This window comes from Thunnus thynnus, chromosome 9 (genome assembly GCF_963924715.1).
Source record: "Thunnus thynnus chromosome 9, fThuThy2.1, whole genome shotgun sequence".
Taxonomy (NCBI): Eukaryota; Metazoa; Chordata; class Actinopteri; order Scombriformes; family Scombridae; genus Thunnus; species Thunnus thynnus.
In genome coordinates this window covers 29,505,157-29,528,163 of record NC_089525.1, presented here as the reverse complement: position 1 = coordinate 29,528,163, position 23,007 = coordinate 29,505,157, and the positions used below count along the sequence as shown (strand labels likewise).

Sequence of the window (23,007 nt, the reverse complement as noted above, 5' to 3'; positions counted from 1 at the left end):
GGAAACAACCACTGAACTTATCTGTTTGTGGTTTCAAAACTCGGGCTGCAACTAACCATTATTGTGATGATTTGATTGGTTGTTCGGCCTCTAAAATCCATCAGTTTCATTTCACGCTACCTGAAATGTTTCGTTTTCTCCCAAACAACAGTAAACAACCCAAAGATATTCAGTCTGCCATCATAGAGAAGAGAAGAAACCAAAAAATATTCACATTTAAGAAGCTGGAACTAAATAAATTTAACATTTTTCCTTTGAAAAATGATTAATCAATTACTTTTTTGTGGCTCAACTAATCGTTGCATCTCGTTGTAGCACCGACACAGTTTTAACAGAGTTTGGGAATTAACACAGTGAGGTTTTCTTCAACATCATGACTCCACGGCGACGGTGCGTTCAGGTTACTCGCAGCATTAGAATAAAAAGCAGAAGGGCAGACGTTTCAGTAAGTGTCATCGAGGCTTCGTTGTTACACTGCAGCAGTTTACGGGCGAGATGGAGGTGAAAAATATACAAACAAACAGGCGGATAAAGACTCTGGAGAGTTTTAATTATTTCCCAATTCCACATAAAACAAATATAAAAAAGTAGAGCGCTCTCTAGATTCATAATCAATCAGAGCCGACCTGATATCTCCTCTCCTACGGTCGTTTCTCCAGCTCAGTCTGGACTCAGTTCATACAGTTTTTTTTAAAAGACCCATTCATAAGAATACGAGTATAATGTAAAAATGAACAAAATGGTAAACAAACCAAAAAGAAAACAAAATAAAAAAAAGGAACACTATAGTAAATTAATGACAGGATTTGTCCTTTGAATTCCTACTTTGAAAAACGTCCTCAGGTGTGTTCGTACATTTCTAAACACTTTGAATGGCACCAAACACAAAATAGAGGTAAATAAACAACAAAAAAACAACCTAATGAGGAGATTCTTGATGCAAGAGCTGGTAGGTTCTAATGTGTAGGTTTAGCAAAGGTACTGCGCGAACACAAGTACATTTAATCCAATCTGTTGTGTGTGTGTGTGTGTGTGTGTGTGTGTTTCAGAGCTGCAGGGCACAGAACTGCTGGTAGACGGCCAGGATGTGGTGGTCGAGCTCGGCGGTGAACAGCAGGTTCTCCAGGGTTCCCATGTACTGCTGGATGGTCACGTGATGCTGCACGACGGAGAGGGATAACGTCAGTCGTCAAGAGGATACACACGAGGTGTTACTGCAGAGTGTGTGTGTGTGTGTGTGTTTTACCATGAGGAAGATCTGCTGCAGCCGCTCGATGCAGTTTTTGTACCATGGCGTGCTGATGTCGACGCTGCCCGTCTCGCAGCGGACGAGATGCTCCGTCAATAACATGATGAAACGCTGTGAAGAGAGGGAGAAACAACATTTAAAAAAGTTTGTGTGTTAAATCTTAACAGTTTAAAATATGAAGTTTACAATCTCATCAGTGAAATAAATAAATAAAAGTCATCGGTACCTGGAAGATGACGAGGAAGAGGTTCTTCTGTTCGCTCTGAGCCGACTCCACCTTCTCCTGTAGCCTCTCGATCTGCTCCTCCAGCTGACCGTCCTCATCCTCGCTGTTCTTGTCCATGTCCTCGTCGTCTCCGCTGTCCCTCTGTTGGTGTACAAATACACAAACACGTTAACCTTTACTAGCCGACTTTCACCAACCTGATCCATTCGTTCAGTTTCTCTACATGTGGGGCTTTTAATCACACAGATGGACGATGAAACAGAAAGATCATAAATGACATCACTGCTTTATGATGTAAACTGCAGCTGTGGTCTCAACATCTGTCCATCAGATTCACCTCCTTCACTACTTGACGAGCCACCAAACAAAGTCTAGAAATGATCAGCAGCTGAGTGACTGGAGGTCTCATTTACCAGCTAAAAAAGCTCAACGCTGCTGTTTGACACCTTGTGACGACGTTTTGTAAGTCATATGAAGGAAACGAGAAAAGTGATGTAATACCTAATGGAACAAACTACAGGACGCCTGGTAGCCTACTGGTTAAGATGTGTACCCCAATGTGTTGTCATGCCTTTCTCTGTTTCCTGTCTCTCTACAATTTTTTACTATCAAATAAAAATCTTAAAAACAAACAAAACCACTGAGTTACCCTCTTATGCTGCTGTTTCTCCAGCTTGTCCTTGGCCTCCTCCAGCTCCTTCTGGATCTTCTGGACGTGTTTGTTCATCTTACGGATGGTCGAGTGCAGAATCTCCCAGATGAAAAGTCTAGATGAGGTGGAGAGTTTTTGTTTTAAGTTTACTGGCAGAGAACACTTTTCCAGATGCCACACATCAAAAATAATGCAAATCCCCGCTCCCCCCCAAAAAAGAGCATCAATTCTTATTTCTTTTTCTTTAGCATTAAAAGGAGGAGAAGCTCTTTGGCGCCAACTTTTGCTAAACGTTTGTCTCACCTGGTGAACTCATGAGCCATGTCCTGAGAGAAGAGCCAGTTGGCCACAGCAGCACAGTCGACGATCTGCGTCCGAACCATTTTGTCCACCAACACAGCGATCATCTGAGATGCAGAACAGACACACATCACACATCGGTCATTAAATGTACATTTTTGTATAAACATCCACTTCTTTATTCCTGACTGACGATGTTTCAACTGACAATCGCTCCCTTAGGGGGTTTCTGTTGGTCTCTGGTGTGGTTCATACCTGCGGGTGGTTCCTCCACACTTCATAAACCACTTTGAGGATGTGCAGCTTCCCCTCGTCGCTGTACGTCAGGGTCTTCAAGATTTCATGAAACCTGGAGGAGACACATGCAGGTGAGGCCAGCAGCTCTGGATCCTTCATTCAGTACAAAACCTGTTTGTGTTTTATGTTCGTGGCGAGTCTACGACTGATGAATCCTGCTGTAGAACAACTTTCACAACGTCTGAATCTTTGAAAAACACTCAGTTTATCACCTCAAGTTTTTTTAAATTCAGCACTTAAAACTGTACATTTGATTTACTTGAGCTGTAGCTAGTTTTCAGAACAGAATTTGGCTTTTAGCTTATTAGTATATTAATTATTCTTTTTTATAATTATGCAGTTTTCTTAAGATACAAATCTAACATTATTCAAATATTGTTAAAACATTTTTACATTACTAAAATTTTTATTTTTGTAAGGGTAAAGTATTTTCTTGATTAATAAATGCTACGTAGATGATGATTTTCATAGTAAAGTGACAAATATAATGATAGAAGTTCAAACTCATTTAGACTCATTTAAAGTTCATTCCACACATGAACGATGAGGAAAAGCCTCTTTTCATGTTGTAAATCACATCAAAGCTGTAAATTAAAGCTCATCTGAAGGGAAAACTTTTCACTTTCATGTCCTGAACATCAGTTCTGCTTTCCGCCTGCTGAGTGTTTAAACCGTTTAGTTTACTGCATCACCCTGAACTCAGTGTCCCGAAAGGATCGAGTGTGAGGAACAAACACATTTTATCTGTATGAGGTGGGTGTCAGTCATTACAGGTGTAAAATAAACATGACAGGATTCAAGTCAGTATGTGTGAGTATTAAAACTTGCTTTTCCAGTTTTTCCAGTTCTCTCTACCTTTAATACACTGACCTTTCCCTTTTTTTATTCTAAACAGCGTTACGATGTAAATCAACATGATGTCAGAAGAAAATATGTGATTCAACTTCTTGTCAAGAACCTTTTGATATGTGTTGGCTGATTTTACAGTGAGATTGTTTCAACATCAGCTGAACCAGTATATCTACACTGACGCTTTGACCGGAGGTTTTTCACGGCGGGTGAACTTACTTGCCGAGGGCGCTGAAGGAGTGGCTGAAGGATTTGGCTGCCAGATGGAGAAGAGTCTGCAAGAACACGTCGATCTTCACGGGGTTGAAACTCTCCCCCTCGTCTGAAGATGGAGAGAAAATGAAAGGAATGCAAATGACGGACAGAATAGAAACAAAAACAAAAACAAAAACATTAGGAATGAGTGAAGGGTCGTGGTATTATTCCTCAACAAGCTTTGGAAACCATATTTGGATAAATCTAAAGATACATGTCTGTGAGAAAAGCCCGAAGCAAAACCCTCTGACACATATTACAGTCTTAAAGAAGATTACTGACCAAATAAAGTCAAAGGAATTCTGTAATGTCATCACTTATTTGGCTCTGATTTGTTTTATACATTTGATTTGATTGAAATATCTCGTTTTGTCAAGGATTAAGCAGTGATAGTGGCTCCTTTTGTCAGCATTTAAAATACTATAATACTGTTCTGGAAAAGAAAGAGTGATGTTTTCCTTCTAGAATAACTACATGAATGTCCAGAAACATTGAGAAAACTGCCTCCGATACAAAACAAAACAAAGAAAGAGAAGAACGAACCGTCGTCGTCTTCCTGGTTGGGGTTGGGCACTTCTTTGAGGATGGTCAGGATCTCTTCGTTGGATGCTCGGTTCTTGATGGCGTTACCGACGGTGATGGATACTGGGTAACCTGGTAACAAAGCTGCAGGGCAACAGAAAATATTCACATCAAACCTTATGCAGTATGTTCACCACAAAAAACCATTTGATGACGACCAAACTGCTTCCTTGTAGTTCGGTCAGGTGACTAGAAGTATCGATTTTAAAACACTTGTTCATTGACCTTGAATGTGTTGATAATTATGCTTTGATTTCCTGACTTTCTGACTATAAATGTTTTAAAAAGGGTCACCACAAGAACACTGTTAACAGATTCATCTGTTCTTCACATGAAGGTCGATGTAGTTTAATTTACCTTCACAACGGTTTATTTCCCATTTGATTTTACAGCTCTGTGACTTTGCTGCACTATATAATTACTGTTTATGTACTTATACTGAATGTAATGCAGTTGACACTAATCATGTAGTGAAAAGGAAAGAAAACAATCTATGTAATCCATAGTCACCAGTGCAGATGAGTAATAAATATAAAACACATACAGACAGATTAGCTCTCCAGACCAGGCTTTAGCAGATGTTGCTGCCGGGGGAGGGGAGGGACGGGGGGGGGGGGGGGGGGGGGGGGGAATTATAAGTATTATAAGTGTACTTACAGGCGCTTTCATCTGCATATTTGTAAGTGAAGATGGGTTCAGCTGGGATGAGGGCTGAGAAGGTGGGAGGGACGATGTCCACTATCCGCTGATGGTACGAAAGTCTTGCAGGAAGAAGAGAAAACAGACGAGTTTATCGTGATTTCAAGGACAAATGAGAGGAAAACATGAGAAATATTCTACTTCTTCCAGAGAGAATGAATTAAAGCTTCACTGAGGAGAAAATATACTAGGAAGAAATAATAAAACATGAAGCAAACTAAGCATTACGAGGTTTTAAACACATGGTTTGCATCAAATTCACAAGATACAATCAGATATATTAAAGCTTGTTAGTAAAGCAGCAGAGTTGATAAACCATCAACTGCCAGGACATGATGAGCGATCAGCTGAACTTAACGATACGAGAGAAACAGAAAATTAAAAAGGACAAATGATGTAATACCTCATAGACTTCTCCAGAACCTCTTTGACAAACTTGGGTTTGGGTTTCTCTAGATCCATGGTCAAGCAGTCAGCCCTTTACAGAAAACACACAATCACATCATCGACTGAATACTAAAACAATCAACAGCTGCTATAAAAGCTCTCTGTGTCCGTCACAGAATCACTCACCAGTCGTCCCAGCTCCATCGAAACTGGAAGTTGCTCAAATGATGAGAAAACCAGTTGATAAGTCTGAAAATGTCAGAGGAGACGACAGTGTTACATCACGCAGACAGGAAGCTCTTGTGTGAAGCCTTTTCTCTGGTGCAGTAACGTTACCTGTCTATGCAGGTGGTGTTCATGGTGTCCAGTCTCATGTACAGCATCTCTGTGGCTTGAGCCAACTGACAGGAAGGTGTTAAGACAAAGTCTCTTTTTAAAAAGGCACATTAGAAGTTTTTACTAGCCGACATCATTATTACATCAATTAAGTTGAGGTGGATATTATAAATTATTTACCTCTCAATGTAATTTTATCATGACTAAATTCTCATATTGAGATATCATAGTTCAGGGTTATTTATGTATGCATGATAGATGAAATTAGTACAAGAAATGTCATAAAATATTAAAAATATTTCTAATAGCCAAAGATAATGTCTTAAATAATGTCTTGTTTTGTCCACCTAACAGTCCAAAACTAAAAGATATTCACTTCACATTTAAAAAGTTGAAACCAACCGATGTTTGTCCATTTCTACTGGATAAAATCCTGACTGTAAATGACTTAAATAATTAAAAGATTAACTATGATATTTAACAATCTATCAATCAACTAATTGCCTTATTTTCTACTATATTCTGGTCTCAATGATGATAATTGTTTTACCATAAATCTGTCACAGCAGATCTTAAAAACTGAAGAATATTGTTATTATTAAAAGATATGTAAGAAAGTAAATAATTAAAACAATAAGAAATTGCATTGGTTGAATGGAAAGAACATGTTTAACTATGAGGTTTTTAATAGTGTAGCAGAGTAAACAACACTGATATATCTTGATATACCTGTGATTTGTATCACAATATTAATTTTGTCCATATTATATTGCTGCCTCATCACTAATACTGTAAGATTTGTTTAGTGAGGTGTCTCTCTGTGTTTTTAATGCAGCAGCTTTGGGAATTTAACTCCTCAAAAATCTGATTTTGAAGAGAGTTCAGAACTTTCTGGGTATGATGGAAGATGAATTTGAGTTAAAAGAGCGTCCTCATAATTAACTGCAGTGACTCAAACAATCAAGGATACAACTTGAGGCAACGATCCCGGCTGCAGTTTGCAGAGTTCAATAAGCAAAGTGGTGTACATGACGTCGATGTGAGGAGGGATGGGCAACTGGAAAAGTTCTCCAAAGATCACCTAACAGCAGAAAAAACAAAACAAAACCAGGAAAGTTATATTTTAAAGCAGCTTTTGATTTTTTTATCTATCATGTAAAGAAAATAAATCCTATATACCTCCACGATGTGATAGTTGAGAGGAATCTTATTTTTCCCTGGATAGCTGAGTAACTGGGCAGCGCTGAAAGGTAAAAGTAAGAGTTTGAATATTTGAGTCAGAGCTCGTGTGCGCGTTCAGGGTACGAGTATAAGAGTTAAAAATGTGATCGAGCTCGCTGCTCACCAGGTTTTCCTCTCTTTCCAGTGAGTCTTGATGATACAGTGCAGGTTTTCTTCTATGACAAATCTCTCCACAGAATGACTGCCGGGCATAACGGGACCCTGAGGATGAAGATGACGAAGGTTTGAGGATTCAAACAACAGGAAAAAAAACTATTGTACTAACTACTGTGACACACATTTTGCTTCTTGGCTGTGTTGACTCTGTCTAACATTATTTGCTGTGTTATTTCCATATTAACACGTGCTCAACACTTGATTTCATTATATAAAATGAGTAAATTAAAAATGTGTTTTTCCAAAGCTAACCCGCATCTTTAACGTACCTCTGGGGCGTCAGTGTAGTCGAACATGCGGAAGACGACCCGGGGCATGGGGTACTGGGCGTCTGGCATGTGTCCCGGAGGGGTGAAGGGGGGCAGGTTGTGTTGCAGGGCTTCACACAGCACGCTGTCGAAGGCGATGTATGGACGAAGGATGTGGCGCTCCTGCCAGCGGTCTTTCTTTAGCTTCTGAATCTGGGCCCAAAGGCAGTCCAGGTACTGGGAGAGGGACGGAGAGAGAGGAGGTGAAGTTTTAACGATGTGTTTAATGACACTTTTACTTCACGGGAATTGAGAACGAGTAGTACATTATTACTAGATTCACACAGCAAGATCCTGTAAAGGCTTTTAGAGGTCTTATTATAACATGAAAGAGGACATCAGTTGACAATAATCATGACTGACGTTTGTTGCTTCTAAAGATTTGGATGATGTTGTCTGTCAGCATCCAATAACACATAAATCCAGACAAACTACATGTCTCTGCCGTTGTCGTTGTCTTTCAAATGTGAGATCTTGTAATGTACCAACAGGAAGTTCAGACGCAGACATGCAAGATCTTCTGTAAGATGGTGTCACTGATTAGCAGACGATATTTTGGTTTTCTTACATCATCTTGCATTTTCCGTAATGACACGACTCAAAAATAATACCGAATGAAATTAAATTGACTTCATTTGAACAACGTCATGGGAACGCCGTGTCGAGGGAAGTTCATTTTCATCATAGTAAAAGTGAGAAATGTAACACTGCCGTCTGTCTCTCACCTCCTCTTGTGGGTGAGGCTTCTCAGCTGTCCACACCTGCAGCATTGGAACATGAGTCTTTACTCTCCTCCTGAAAAATACGGAGAAGTAGAGAACAACACTGTGTAACACTCAGCTGATAAAAGCATTGATTCAACAATGAGAATGTAAACAAGAAATAAAAAAGAGCACTGAGCAAGTAAATATCTGTATATAAAGAATTAAAGAAAATATATATATGCAAGTAAAAAACAAGGCAGCAAAAGAATGAAGAGCAAACAAAGGAAGAAGCACGAACGAAGGCCAAAAATATATAATCAAACATAGAAAACATGGCAGACGTCTTACTTGAGGTAGCCTTCGATCTGGCTGAGCAGTCGGTCCATCTCCACGTCCTTTTTCTCGTAAAGCTCCTTACCGACCCAGGGCAGACAGGACAGCACCACGTACACAAACCAGTCCGACCGAACCTTTGCACACAAAGAAGACTTCTTACGATATAATAGAAAACAGCCACTTTGACATGAACCAGGACTGCAGCAAAGACCTTTTGAAAATCACGGTGCTTTCCATAGAAATAATGTAAAACTAGTGGTGTTTCAATTGGACTTTTGCACTAAACTCTTATTTTGAAACTACTAATATGTAATTCTGTGGTGACAATGTGGTGATTGGAAACATTTGTAGGATTAAAAGGCTTTAAATTTGTTTTAGTACTATTGTAGTTTGTCCTTTCTTTCTTTCTATCTATGATACTGTGTTCATTTTACTCTTCATCGATCTACTTTTCTGCTCTGTCCGTCACTGCTGCCATGACCTGATTCACGATGGATCAATAAAGTTCACTGATTCATTCCTGACTCTGGTACAGTATAAAAAATGTTATCATTCCATCTCAACCTTCTACGTACCTGTGGTACATCTTCCTCCTGAGTAACACTGACAAAGTTTTCAAACATGGCCACCATAGAGGGAGCAGCAATCACATGGCAGTTGACCAAATCCGACAGAAAACGCACCTATAAAAAAATAAAAAGAAGACACTTTGTTTAAAAAGTCCAAAACATTACAGATATATTTATGTTTTTAAGAGCGATATGTCAGCTGCTTTTGCAACGTTGGGTTACCAAGTAAACAGCTTCATTGTACAAGTTGTTTTTCAACGTCTCCTTGAGTTGTCTGATCATTGCTTCCACAAACTCGCCCCCGAAGTTGTAATTCCTGGCGTTGAGGAGTCCGACTAAAGTTGTATAGACCGTCAACTTCTCAGGGAGGAGGCGGGCGCTGTCGACAGATAACAACTCAGTGAGAACCAGCATGAAAGATGCTGATCATTTCATCAGTAAAAAGGTGAGAAGTGGTTTGAACTTACACAGCACATAAAATGCGAAGGATTTTGTTTTTGTAGTTTGGAAGGTCCGCCTCCAGAACGCCAGCGAGACCCTCCAAGTTGCTCTCCAGGGACGACGTACTCTGCAGAAACATGAAACGAACACCTGTAACATCAAACTAATTCAACTAGAAGTAGTCTGCAGCAAGGGCTGAGGCCCGTTAGAAACGAGCAAGAAATTTAATAAGCACCCTGAAGACTAAAAAACACCAAAAAGTTCTTGTGTTTGTCTTTATTTTGATCAGTGTGAGACAGAATACTACAGCTGATGTAAGGATCAACAGACAGACCAGAGTTGAGGTTTGAATCCCCACTGAAGCCACACATGCTGAAAACACATAAAGACTTCTTCCTGTACAGACTCTTTACCTTCTCGCCCACACGACATATCAGAGACTCCAGGCGATCTTCAATCTCGATGGGCTCCGAGGTTCTCCTCCTTTTGTGGGCCTGACCTCCTGCAATTGTAAAAAAGTAACTCAATATGAGAAACATTTCTTGTAAGAATAACTCAAGGGCAGCCTTGATGAGAAAATCCACCCAAAACATAATTGATCCACGTTCATAATCACAAATTAAAACCAACAGTATCACTATAAAGCTGAGCAGAGAGAGTCAGCAGGTCAAAGTTACATTTAATGTCTCCTGTGAGAGAAAATTCTCTCGGAATAAAGGAACCGCTGCATAAATATTATTTTGATAATCTAATAATCCTTTTAATAATGTTTACGCAAAAATGCCAAAAATGTGCTGCTTGCAGCCTCTCAAATGTGAGGCTAAACTTGTTGTTTTTCTTGGTTTTACGTTAATCTAAATGTAATATTTTGGGCTTTTGGACAAAGTAAGACATTTGGTTGCATCAACTTAGACTCCAGGATCTTGTGACGGGTGTTTTTCTGATGTTTTATTGACCAAGAGATTAATCATTTCCTTGTGAAAACTATTGGCAGATTAATGGATAATAAAAATAATCATTAGTTGCAGCAACTTATATGGAGAGGAAACACTGATAAGCGTTTATGTGTCAGGGCCTTGAAGGCAGCACAGCTCTTCTGCTCTCACAATCACCTGCTTCACTTCAGGTCCAAACACGGCCCGGCCGAAGCTCACGTATTATTAACAATCACCCCAAAACTACATGTCAACATGACTTTTCTGTTAGAAGAAAGTTGCAGGAACTATGGAACCAGAGGTCAAAAGCAGAGGAACTAGAAGTCCCTGTTTTGCATGCGTGTTTGTGTTTCTACTGGATCTGAACAAACAGGTAGAGTATGCAAACTGGACATGTGATGTATTAAAGTAAAAAGCATGGCAGCATTTGAAATGTAGTATGAACACATGAGGAAACAACAACACAGAGTCGTCTTGTTCTTTACTGTTACGTGACTGATGTTTGAGTTACATACAAATCCTGGAGAACCTCAGTAGACAATAAATAGAAACACTCATACAGGCATTATTTCCTGATTCACAGCTGGTACCTTGAATTTAATATCATTAATGGTCCAGCTGCTGCCACTGCCCTGAAAACACTGGATGCCATTTGATTTATTGCATTGATACAAACTCTGCACAGTGAAGCTCAAACATCCAACTGAAGGAACAAGAAGAAAAAACAGATTTTTGAGTGGAGGTGGACTTTAATGATAATAATAAAAATATTTATAATAATAATTTGGGCATCTAACATGAAAGACATGAAAATATGTAAAGCTTTAAGGCAGGAAGTTGTCTGCGTTTAGTTTAACGTTTCTGATTTCTCTCTCTGCAGCAGCACAGTGTGAATCGTGTTTCAGGTGGATTTTCCCTCTAAATTCTAGACAAATATAAAAACTTTTAAACAGCACCACGCCAGAGGATCACATTAAAGCTTTATTTAAAATATAAATTCTCACAGAGGTGTTTGCATGACTCCCAGCACTCGGTTACCGCCCCCATCATGTTACCTTCTCTGGTTAAAAGCAGCTAAAACACAGCAGCTAACGGTAACGTTTGCCGGTTAATTCCGCCGCTACTACGACAGTTAGCTCAATCTTCACGCTTTCAAGACGTGATAGTGAAAACAAGTGTCAACGGATATTACGTGTTTTGCACTTTTTGGTTAACATTTGAAGACCCAAACATAGCCTCGTAAAATAATGAATCAAACAAAATGCGTGAACGCACCAAGCAGAAGATTAACGTCCCTAAAAACACGCTAGCTGAGGTTAGCCGCCGCTCGTTAACGTTAGCCTAACGCTGTGTCTACTCGTGTACCGGTCACTTACCGTCATTCTCGTCGCTGTGTCGTCTCCGGGACATGTTTCACTCCGCTTCGCTGTACCCGTGTGGTAACTCGACGATAAAACGAGTATGAAACAAAACAATAAGTCTTATTAACAACAAGCTTCTAGATCATTCAGCCTGGCCGCTAGTGCAGAAAACTAACAGCGGTCTGATTCAAGTGAAGCACATCCGGTGCCGGCGGGGGTCAAACGGAAGGTGCAACCTCTCTGATTGTTCCGCTCATGAAGGATGTTCCGCTCCACGTTTGGTGATAGATAAAGTGTTTATAATGCCACGTTTAAAACTTAATATTTAATGTTTGCCAAGTTTAGGCTTATATTTGATCATACGAATGCCAAGAAGATGACTGACCACAAATGTATCTAGTAGTTTAGCTAAACACTGTTGACTAGCTTACTAAACTAATATTTACACGTTGTTAAAACACCATGGCATCGGATGAAACTCTGTGCTCAGAGTTCACGGACTGGGAACTTGACAGTTCATTGTCTAACGGATTAAAACAGGAGAAACAACTCTGTGCCTCACAAAGAAAGTGCTACAGCTTCTGCAGGAGGAAGGTGAGTGGCCTCAGGAAACAATGAATTGTTTACACTCCTGACATCTGACAGGTCATATGTGGGTTTATTTTCCACTGCATAGCCCAGATCGTCACATTAGTGAACACAGCTGAGGAAATGTTCACGTTTCAGTGTGTGAGCGGAAATACTGAGAGATAAATCAGAGTTTTTATCAAATGTAACATACATGAGTAAATATTAGCTCAAATCAAATGTACTGTAACTATTGGCTGAAATTGATTACAGTCATTTAAATAAGTGTAAGGCTCTTAAACATGCAAAACTTAAAGAAAGTCGATATAAAGAAGAACTTTGGTTATATCTGTATTTCATCTATTAACTTTTTATCTATCTATCTATCTTAGAGCACTGACAGGTTTACTTTTCAGCTGTAAAATCTACGTCTCAGTACATATCATAAATAAATAAATTCTTCTGCTTAAAATTATGTTTATTCTTTTGACATTTCCCCAGTTGTCGCTTTTTTCCCTGTGAAATACTCCAGTTTTATATCTTCAGAGATGTTGAAATTATTCAAACTAAACAATCCGGGAGTGAGCATCATTCTTTGAATTTCTCACAACTCAGACACACAACCTGTGACAAGGGGTCACAATTAAAGCACATTAAAGCACTTTTTCTTCTTCGCAGTCATTTGCTGCCTTTGTGGCGTCCAAGAGGGAAGGCAGTCAGGAGGAAGGAAGGACGTCTTGGTGCTGCTGCGGTCAGACCTTCAAAGAACACTCTGCCGTTCACAAGCATGTCGCCAGGACTCATGCTACTGAGATTCAGCAGCTCACACGGTCCACCTATGAGCATTTGTTAAGACAGCTGGAAGAAGAATCTGAGTCACAGCAGCAGAAGGACCGTGAGGCCGAGCCAGTGGACGTTTCTGTATGGATTCCCAACACTAGTCACATCTCTGAGGAGCAACTTGAAAAGTACTAGTCAAGTTTTGAATCTCCCATCGGGGTTGTGCTCTTGTGAATTTCCTTATAAGAGATACCAATGAGTCTCTATGTAATTCTTTTCTTTTTTGTCAGGGGTCCAGGCACGGTTCTCCTGTATTACCACTACTGTCAAGTGGACGACCCGCATGTCATCTGCGCTTGGCAGAAAGCTTTGTGTGAGAGGCTCCACTTAACTGGCAAGGTTGATAAATTATACTCAAGTGGGAGAATATTTACATCAGGAATAAATTAAGTCTTTGAAACATGTTTCTATTATTGCAAAATTAAATACTATATTTACATAACCCAGCTGAACTGTCCCCTTAAAGTTCACCATGTGCTCTTCTTCAGGTGAGGATAGCAACTGAAGGGATCAATGGAACAGTTGGCGGCACCAAAGTGGCCACTGACATTTACATTGATGCAATGTGTTCACATCCTCTCTTCAAGATGGATAAAGAGGATTTTAAGGTCAGTAATAGTTTGATTATAGACAACACAGATACTACAGTCCTTTGTATTGTCATATTTTCACATAATATTTCAACACTTAGCACCTTGCATGAATATTAATTTTTGTGTTCCGTTGGGCTGCCACAGATTCAATTTTATGTCTAAAATTTCTATGAAATCATACACACAACATGAAATAATCACATTGAAAAAAGTAGTCCATTATTATTATTACTTTGTATAAATGGAACTGTGCGTGTGTGTGTGACTGTGTGACTGTGTGTGTGTGTGTGTGTGTGTTCAGACAAGTGATGGCGGTGCAGAGTGTTTTACAGAACTGAGGGTCGGGGTCTATAAGGAAATTGTCCCCATGGGAGTTGATCCTGATGCCATCTCCTACCAACTGGCAGGTACTGTTTGTGTAAACAACAATACTATTGTAATACTACAACAATGCTACCACTGCTACCAGCGACACTAATGGCTATTACTGGATTATAACTTCCTTAACGTGTTATAATACATCGCGGTCGCTCCTCTGCAGACCTGGCTGTGTATTTATAACTATTCTTGTTTTTAAAGTATGTACACTGACAGTATTGTACAGCTGTTTTTATGTCTTACAGTTGGAACTGCTTGCAAGGTGTTTTCTTTTCAATATCAGAATGAAAGTTTTTCTTTTTATTGAAATGTTTATGTTAATATCACTTTGGCTGCTTAAATAGCACTTTTATCCAAAGTGTTTCACAATGTTTCTGCTTCTCACTCACCCATTCACACACACACACTCACACCGAGGAGAAAAAATGATTGAAACATTTTTTATTTTATCGCTTTTTTTTAAAACTTTTTTTTCTTTTTTTACCACTTGCCTGATCAGCAATTGGACAAACCTTATAGTTGAACCATGGTTTTGTGAAGGTTGTCATGCATGTTACATATCTGCGTTGCCTCTCAGGAATTCATTTGGAGCCTGAGGAGTTTCACAAAGAAGTGGAGGCTCTGATGGCTAAAGGGGATTTGTGCAGTGACACCATCCTCCTGGACTGCCGCAACTTTTATGAGAGTAAAATTGTAAGTCATACTGTAGGAACTTTTGATGAAATAACCATTGACAGGTTCTGTCAAAATATTAATGCAAGCTGTGATTTTAATTTGCCACCAGGGGCAGTTCACTCAGTGTCTGGCCCCGAACATCCGTAAATTCAGCTACTTCCCGGACTACGTTGACCAGAACCTGGAACTCTTCAGAGACAAGAAGGTCCTCATGTACTGCACAGGAGGGATCCGCTGTGAGCGCGGCTCTGCGTACCTCCGCTCGAAAGTAAGTAGATTTGTCAGAGTTTGAAAGTACAGGACTTTTTTTTTTTTTTTAGAAGTGAAGCTCCTCATGGATTAAACTTTTCATTCAATTCATATTTTACAGACTACAGATTCTCTACAAGAGAGAACTGAACTGCTGTCACTTAAATTTTTTAAATTATACTTTAAATATTCCTCACTGAAGACAGAATGTTTGCAGAATTTTCAACCTGCATTGCAAATTTTTGTTAATTTTTGGATCCTGCATCTCTTGCCGTGCCTGCAGGATGTGTGTAAAGAGGTTTACCAGCTGAAAGGTGGGATTCACAAGTACCTGGAACGTTTCCCAGAGGGCTTCTATCGAGGGAAACTTTTTGTCTTTGATGAGCGCTACACCATCTCCTCCAACGATGACATCATCTCAGGTTAGTGTGCACATCGGGTAATATAAAGCCCCTGAATAATGTAAAGAAATCTTGAAAAATATGTGAGAACATGTTGTGTAGTGATAGTCTTTGTGTTAAAAAACCTGCCAAACTTTAAAATCTGTGTCTCCGTTCAGACTGCAGGTACTGTGGATGTCCCTGGGACCAGTACAAGCTCTGTTCCACCCAGTTCTGCTGCCAGCTGGTTCTGTCCTGTCGCCGCTGCAGACAGGACGGACACACCGCCTGCTGCCCCACCTGCCAGACCAAAGGACAGACTCAGAGAGACACATCCTCCGTCGCTCCTCAGCATAAAGAGGAGTGCGAGTGCACCGACGGACGTCCCAGAATCCCTCAGGATGTGCAGTAATAACGAGGTCACCGCTGGACATCACTGCTCGCAGCCACATGAAAAATGCTGTCTGTCCTGGAGTTTTACACAAAATGTACAAGTAGAATTAATGGAAGGTGTCCAGTATATTTTAAAGTTATGATTTTTTTTTTTTATATGGAAGTGGGGAATTAAATCGGATATGTTATTAGGGGTTTAACTGTGAAGAATCGTCCATGTATAATGTAAGGATACATCTGCTGGATCCATTAATTTTACAGTATGACATGAATTTTGTGAAAGTGGGTCAACTCATCAGGAATAAAATCTCACTTCCAAGAGAGAGAGAGAACATTTTTTTATCTTTATGTGTGTGTGAACATCGGTTTTTATTAAAATCACAGTTGTGAGCTACATTGAATATTTGAGTAATTATTTATGTTAATTACATTTTCAGTTTATTGGACAGTTTTACAGATAAAGAGCATATACAAATGTGCAGGAAATAACATGCAGAAGTGGCAGCAGTCTTCTTGTGCTTTGTTTCTGCACTGAAACTGATACCAAAACTGTCTCTTAAACACTTTGAAACTACAAGTGCGAACACATCTGTGTACCTTACTTGGATTGACACAAATTTGTGGTTGCAACTCAACATACGGGAATATAAACACTTGTCGAAATGAAACCATGCAAAAGCGGGCTACGGATGTTAAGTGTAGAGTTAAGTATTTGAATTCCTGAGCCTCAGTTAAATAAAGACCCCTTAGCTCTACATAACATAAGAATGGCTTCACGATTTGGAACAAGCTCTATGATCCTCCTGCATTTTTGAATAAAAGAGGACACAATAGCAGTTTTTCTTCTGTTTTACATAGGGAATGCATTACCTTTCAGTTATAATTACTTAAAAACGTCGTAGTAATAGTATATTAGTACAGTAGTGCTATTAAAGATGGTGCTTTGATGTTTCATCTGACATTAGATAAAGCTTTACAAGGCAGAAACACAAGACAGGCTACAGAGGTAAGAAAAATTCCTGCATTCAAATTTTTACTTAAGAGTGAAAGAGATGCATTATTGTAATGTGCTTAAAATGACTTGTGCTCTTATATAATACTGGATAGTTTAATCAATAATAATGCATCATATTTCATCTGTTATATTTTGTGAGTAACGTCTGAATGTGCAGCGTAACCAGCAACATTTATCAGTCAGGTAGATTTAGTGGTATGTTTTCCTCTGAAGTAGAAGTATACAGTTACTATTCTTTAAGTGCTTTGGGGGGCTTTTGTAAGTTATTTGAGTTAGAATAGTAACATAACTCAATATTTTTCATATCTAGACAACATAATAAATCTACAGCTGTTTGGGGCCCTTCAGTTAGGGGCCAAAGACAGGTGCCTACCTTACCTAATGGTAAAGTTCGCCCCTGATGTAGATAAATGATAATAAAATGAAATAATTTCAATAAAAATTAATTTATTAAAATATCTACATACGTGCAGATAGAATCCACAAGGGGGCGTGACACGACCACAGTGAATCCCCAGTTAAGCTCCTCAGCATCCCGACTAGAAGGTTCAGCTGTCCGCCGAGCGACCTGGCCAGGCTGCCAGGGTCTTCACCGACCAGCAGCAGCCTCTCGACCGCATTTCTACAGGGGGTATCCAGGCTCTGTGACAGCGACGCTCATGTGTATTCACTCAGCCGTGTATCTGTGGACATAAGGACGGGAGGACCGAGCGATGTCTGCGCCGGGTTTCACTAACCTGAACAGCTCCGTCAGCTACAGCCAGAACTCAACGCCGAACGGCGGAGCTGCGCCCCCGTACCACAACGGTGAGAGGCCGGGTGATGCGATTAGCCAGCTAGCTTTAGCACGCTAACCCTGAGAGACGTCAGATAGCCTGTCACCGGCTGTTTTTTTTAATTTTTGTACATTTATCCTCTGGTTAAAATTACAATTGTAACATGAATTTCTTTTAAAAAATTGGAGGACGTGTATATTGAGCAGCAGCTGTGATAGCATAGGGCTTGCCAGCGGCTCACACTTGCTAAGCTAAGCATTGAAATCCAAAGGAGATAACCTTACTGCTAACATTAGCTCTTAAGCTAACGTAACGGTTAGCTAGATAATAGCTGTGTGACAGATTGCGCACTATCATTTCACAGTGTCCTTTTCATGGTGTGCCTCTCGTAGACACCCAGTCAATTAAATTAACATTGAAATAATTAAGTTTTTCTTCATGGCTGCTGCTGTGCTGTCAGGGATATATGTTCAGTTGAGGGCTAATTGTGTATCAAACCTCACTGCTGAGCTAAAAAGCTGTAGATGAAGCTTGATTGCTTCTGTTCAGTGCCTTCATTGTGAGCTTGGATATTGTTGGCTTACAGGACACGCTGACAAGTAGAGTGAAATCATGACACTTGTTTAATTGAAAATGTACTTTCCCACCCCCTGCCTCCTCCCAGGTCCAGCACAGACCTACACATCCTCGTATCCAGCTGCGGGCTACTATGGAGCCCCACCTCAGCAACACAGCTACCCCACCATCCCTGCCCACAGCACACCTGTGCCCAACAAAGCCCCCGTCACGAACAGTGCCCATAGTGCAAACTACTACCAGAACAACCATCAGCAACAACCACAGCAGCAGCACCTCCCTCAGCACCATGTAGCACCCTCCCAATACACCGCTCCCCATAGCTCTGCCCCTCCTTCTCAGCCATACACCACCCTCCCCTCCTCAGCACCTCCACCATCAAATGCCCAGTACAACCAACAGCCATTCCAGCAGCCGAATCCCCCGCCGTATGCCACTCCAGGATCTTACTATGGACAGCAGTTGTACCATGCTCCTGCAGCGCAGCACCCTCAGCAACAGCAGCAGCCCAGTTTGGTGCCTGCACCAGCAAATAGTCCCGGAGCTCCCCTCTACCCCATCGTTTCATACCCGTCTGCGCCGGGAAGTAGCCAGTATGGCACCTTAAGTTCCTCGCAGACCACCTCCACGCCCGGAGTCATGCCCACCCAGATGAGTGCACCCCTTCATCAGTACAGCACCACTCAGCCAGCCTCCACGACAGCAGTGCAGCCTGGGTACAGTGTGGCACCTCCTGGTCAGGTGGCGCCGACAGTCAATGGTCAAGGAAGCACAGGTATGTGTGACTGGTTCATGTTTGCAGAGGCTGATCAGCTGCTGGCTGTAAAAATAGGAATCATCAAAAGATTCCTTGACAGATCTCAGATATGCATTTGGTGTCGCAGAGGCATGTACCAATCTGAATTGGTTGTTATCAGCTTTAAAAAGCAAAATTAAAGTAAATTCATGTTGGTATGAGCTAGTGTGAAAGTAGCAGATAGGTAGGGCTGCGACTAATGATTATTTTCATGATCAATTAATCTGTGAATTATTTTCTCAATTAGTCACTGCTTCCCGAAGCCCTAGGTGCTACCTCAAATGTCTTGTTTTGTCTTGATCAACAGTCAACAACTAAATTGACTTTGATTTTGAGTTAACTGTCATAGAAGACTAAATTGTTTAGTTGGTGCAGATGTACAGATAAGTGTTCAAAAATACAACCTTAAAGGGGATCTATTATGCTCATTTCCAGCTCTATAATTTTATTGCGAGACTTCACAGTTCAAAAAACTGCTTATTTATGTTATACTGGACCTTTACGCAGCCCCTCAGTTCAGCCTCTGTCTCAAACAGGCGGTCGTTCTCTTTAAGGCCCCCCTCCCACTCTGTTATGATTGGCCAGCTTTCCAGATGCCCGCCGAGGGGCAGCAGTATCAGAGTCGTGTTAAGTTGCCGCTGATGCAAACCCAACATTTCCTGCTTTACTAGAGGAACGGGAGACTTTTATTATGAAGAATTTGCAGGAAAGGAAACATGTTCCTCACTGAATTAGCAGAGCTTTGTTCGCTGTACGTGGAGATATTTGGAGCTATTTTATGAGCGGATCAGTTAGAAATAATACAGGAAGGAATAGTACAAGCAGAAACAGCCACAGCGATGATAATGTGTGATGAGGAGCTGCAGACAACCAGCGCACCTCCAAAAGGTAAACAACTTACTTTACTTTGCCATGCTGCGCAGTGGAAAAACGGTCACAGCGTGCCAGCTCGACTCGAGACATGGCTCGGCGTGACTAACCCCAAAACAGTGGAAAAACACCATAATGTTAGCGGAGTGGAGCAGTGAACTTGTGCGTGGAGCAGATGACCATATAAAGAAATCTGTCTTAGGCCGCAATCAGCTTGGACTGAAAGTAGAAAGAAAATGTTGGAAACCGAGCGTTCAGAATAGTCTAAGGCCGGCGCTTTTTGCTAACAGGGATTACTTCTACATATGTTTACCTTATTATTTGACACTTTGGCCACGTTTAATATGAACATCTGACATTGTAACATTATATAGATGACTGACAATAAGGAAAAGCATAATAGGTCCCCTTTAAATTCTAAAATAGCCATTCAGTATCTCTAGAAAGATATTTATTGAGTTAGGATGACTGCCAGCAACAAGTCAAATTTTAATGGGACTTTGATTAAGAGCTGTTATTTCTTTTCATACAGTTTGTTGTTCTTTCACAATCCTGGATGACAGATGTCACTCATAAGTTAGATCATTGCTCACACAGTCTCTTATGCCTATGCTTAAAACTTCGGTGTTTTTTGTTTTTTTGCTGCAGCCCAAAACACAGTCCACCAACACTATGACCAAAGCCATCAGGCTTCTCTGAACTATGACTCCTACGGCAGAGTCACTCACAGCAGCAGTGGTGGTGCAGACACAGACCGACCGCCCTCAGGAACCCCCTCAACTTCAGTCCATTCCTCGCCAGGCCACCGCCAAGGTAAATAAATCGGCAAGATCACAGAGTTTGTTTTCTTCTTCAGTGGAATTTATTTCTAACCTGTTTTTGTTTCTATTTTGGTGCTTGAGCATGACATAAGAAACATGACATCTCTTGTTGTGGTTTTACTATGCTCCGGTGCCTCGTCTGTGTCTTTTTTGGTGTAAAATGAACAGTTTTAGTGTTCACCTTTTACCTCTGAGGTTTTGTGCATAAGTGTGTGAACGGTACACATATTCACTGCAGCACCTCGGAAATGTTCAATATGTAATCCGTTACACAAACATGCACTCACACATACGCTTTCAAATGTGCAGGTGTGAGCGTTTATGCAAATTTCCGGGTTAACCACATACCAGCCGGCTGCCGGTTTAGTTTAGCTCTGACCTGCTCATGTTTCCACTGTGACCTTCTTCAGCAGGTTAAAACCAGAAGACTGTTGCACAATCTCTACTTATATTTATCAGTCATAATTTGAGTTGAAAAATCCAATTGACTTTGAAGCTTTGTTGTCACAAAGAATTAAATTATATAAATTATATCCTAATGTGTGGGGAGTAAACAGACAATAATCACAACATGCAGATTTTCACTCTCTGTGGACAGTAAAGTGTGTGCCTACATCACCTCTGTCCTACTAATATCAGCCTTAGGCAAGAGTAAAAACATTATATAATAGCAAGGGAAAGAAAGAGCATACCTCTCTAATAGGAATGCATGTAATGGTATGCTTTGTTGTTGCACATATTACAAATGTATTAAATTAGCGTTGAGTGGTGTAATTATTTGTAGCTGGATAAAGTGAATGCAAAGAGTGTGATATGGCCAGAATTATTGTGATGCAGTTTGCAGTGTTTTTTGTAATATTGTGATAAATTTCAGTAAAGTTTCAAATGTTTGTTTGAGCTTGTTTGGTGATCGACAGCTTTGCAACCTGAGAAAAACAACTGGGGGAAATAAAGTCCCACAGGCAATATCATATTGGCAGTTTCCCCAGTTTGCCACACCTGGAGCAATTTGATGCTTACAGTCCACCCAAATGAGAGTAGATTTAGGTTTGAAGTTGTAAATCCTCTCAGTTTCCCACCAATGTTGCAATGTTCAATGTTGCAGGTTTTGTGTGTGAATATAAAGTAAAAGTTAAAACTGGGTGATGAAGTAACATTCCTTGTTGCAAAACAGGTTGTGACTCCCACCATTTCATCACCAGGACATTCTTTGCCAATCATTAATTTTTGCTGGAGGGTGTGTAACTCTTCCATAAAGAAGGAAAAGATGATCACATAAAGCAAAAATCATCTGTTCTACCCTTCATTTGGTCTTTAAAGTAGTTTGTCTGAAAAGAGTCACTGTGATAAATGAAGGGAAAATATATTTTTCTGTGTAAACGTGCACCGCACATGTGAACACAAACACACCACTGGGAACAAACTTCACTGCCTGATCACCTCCGCTGTCGATCACACAGTCTTGACAGTTTTCTCATGTACCTTTCCCACTCCCCCCCTTCCAACAGGCATGCAGTATGGATATGTTGCTAATAGTGGAGCTAGCTCTGCCCCTGCCACCACCTCAGGCCCAGCCGCAGCTCCCTCGTCATCCAGCTCTGAGGATGATGATGATGAGGAGGAGGATGAGGATGAGGAAGCAGGTCTGCTGTAGCTTTTACCTCCCCCACAAACCCCCTCTTTTACCATTTTAATCCATCCCATGAACTCCTTCAGGTTCAGCTCTTTCCTAAACCTAATCCCCTTGAATTTTTTCACCATTTGTGCGTCTCCATCCTCAGCCGTGCAACGTCACTTCCGATCACTGCCGCTCCTCTGTTCTGTGTCTGATGGCCATCTGTCAGTTCTGCTCCACCTTAAAAAAACACTCTCAATCAGTTTGCCGCTCATCATCCGTACCTTCCACTCTCTAATAGGTTAATCAGATTTTTCCCCCTCTCCTTCCCGCCGCCTCAACAGCCTTCCAAAGTTCACCTGCTGCTCACCATATTTCCCCCTCACAGTCATCAGTGCCACAACTAAATGTTGATTTCATCTTTTAAATGTGTGTGTGCACCCCGCTCTGTTGTCCCGCCGAACACTGACATGAAACTTTGTCTCTCAGAGAGGTGAGAGGTAAGTAAGTTAGCATTTCGGTTTATCTTTAAAGGCTTCTTTCTGCCGGGTTCTGCTTGTCTAATTGTGACGCAATGGA

General features: G+C 40.7%; 4 protein-coding genes across 5 annotated transcripts in view; 2 read left to right on the top strand and 2 right to left on the bottom strand.

Moving 5' to 3' along the window:
* The window catches only part of LOC137189883 (sperm microtubule associated protein 2-like), a 96,091-nt gene that overhangs the window by 7,250 nt on the left and 65,834 nt on the right, over nucleotides 1–23,007 (bottom strand). The window lies entirely within an intron of this gene.
* LOC137189877 (nuclear cap-binding protein subunit 1) lies at nucleotides 530–12,084 on the bottom strand. Its single transcript, XM_067599989.1, has 23 exons — nucleotides 11,900–12,084; nucleotides 10,002–10,090; nucleotides 9,615–9,715; nucleotides 9,370–9,526; nucleotides 9,154–9,261; nucleotides 8,591–8,712; nucleotides 8,264–8,333; nucleotides 7,500–7,715; nucleotides 7,178–7,275; nucleotides 7,012–7,075; nucleotides 6,803–6,913; nucleotides 5,833–5,897; nucleotides 5,683–5,745; nucleotides 5,513–5,587; nucleotides 5,068–5,171; nucleotides 4,372–4,494; nucleotides 3,793–3,895; nucleotides 2,683–2,776; nucleotides 2,431–2,534; nucleotides 2,125–2,242; nucleotides 1,476–1,616; nucleotides 1,247–1,360; nucleotides 530–1,159 (listed from the first exon to the last, which is right to left on the bottom strand). Exons 1-23 carry the CDS (start codon nucleotides 11,931–11,933, stop codon nucleotides 1,046–1,048), a joined length of 2,388 nt encoding a protein of 795 aa, XP_067456090.1. The 5' UTR covers nucleotides 11,934–12,084; the 3' UTR covers nucleotides 530–1,045.
* On the top strand, nucleotides 12,136–16,792 carry LOC137189878 (thiosulfate sulfurtransferase/rhodanese-like domain-containing protein 2). Its single transcript, XM_067599990.1, has 9 exons — nucleotides 12,136–12,478; nucleotides 13,130–13,419; nucleotides 13,522–13,630; nucleotides 13,780–13,899; nucleotides 14,186–14,291; nucleotides 14,840–14,955; nucleotides 15,047–15,205; nucleotides 15,470–15,608; nucleotides 15,746–16,792. The coding sequence occupies exons 1-9, from the start codon at nucleotides 12,347–12,349 to the stop codon at nucleotides 15,976–15,978; spliced, it is 1,404 nt and encodes a 467-aa protein (XP_067456091.1). The 5' UTR covers nucleotides 12,136–12,346; the 3' UTR covers nucleotides 15,979–16,792.
* Nucleotides 17,474–23,007, top strand: part of sec24b (SEC24 homolog B, COPII coat complex component) — a 29,080-nt gene continuing 23,546 nt past the window's right edge. The window contains exons 1-4 of one of the 2 annotated variants that reach the window (XM_067599987.1): nucleotides 17,474–17,781; nucleotides 18,415–19,101; nucleotides 20,641–20,805; nucleotides 22,322–22,456. In XM_067599987.1, coding sequence (XP_067456088.1) covers nucleotides 17,688–17,781; nucleotides 18,415–19,101; nucleotides 20,641–20,805; nucleotides 22,322–22,456 — 1,081 coding nt within the window. In that variant the 5' untranslated portion in view covers nucleotides 17,474–17,687. The remainder of the gene's footprint in view (nucleotides 17,782–18,414; nucleotides 19,102–20,640; nucleotides 20,806–22,321; nucleotides 22,457–23,007) is intronic. The other variant, XM_067599988.1, reaches the window with a different exon arrangement.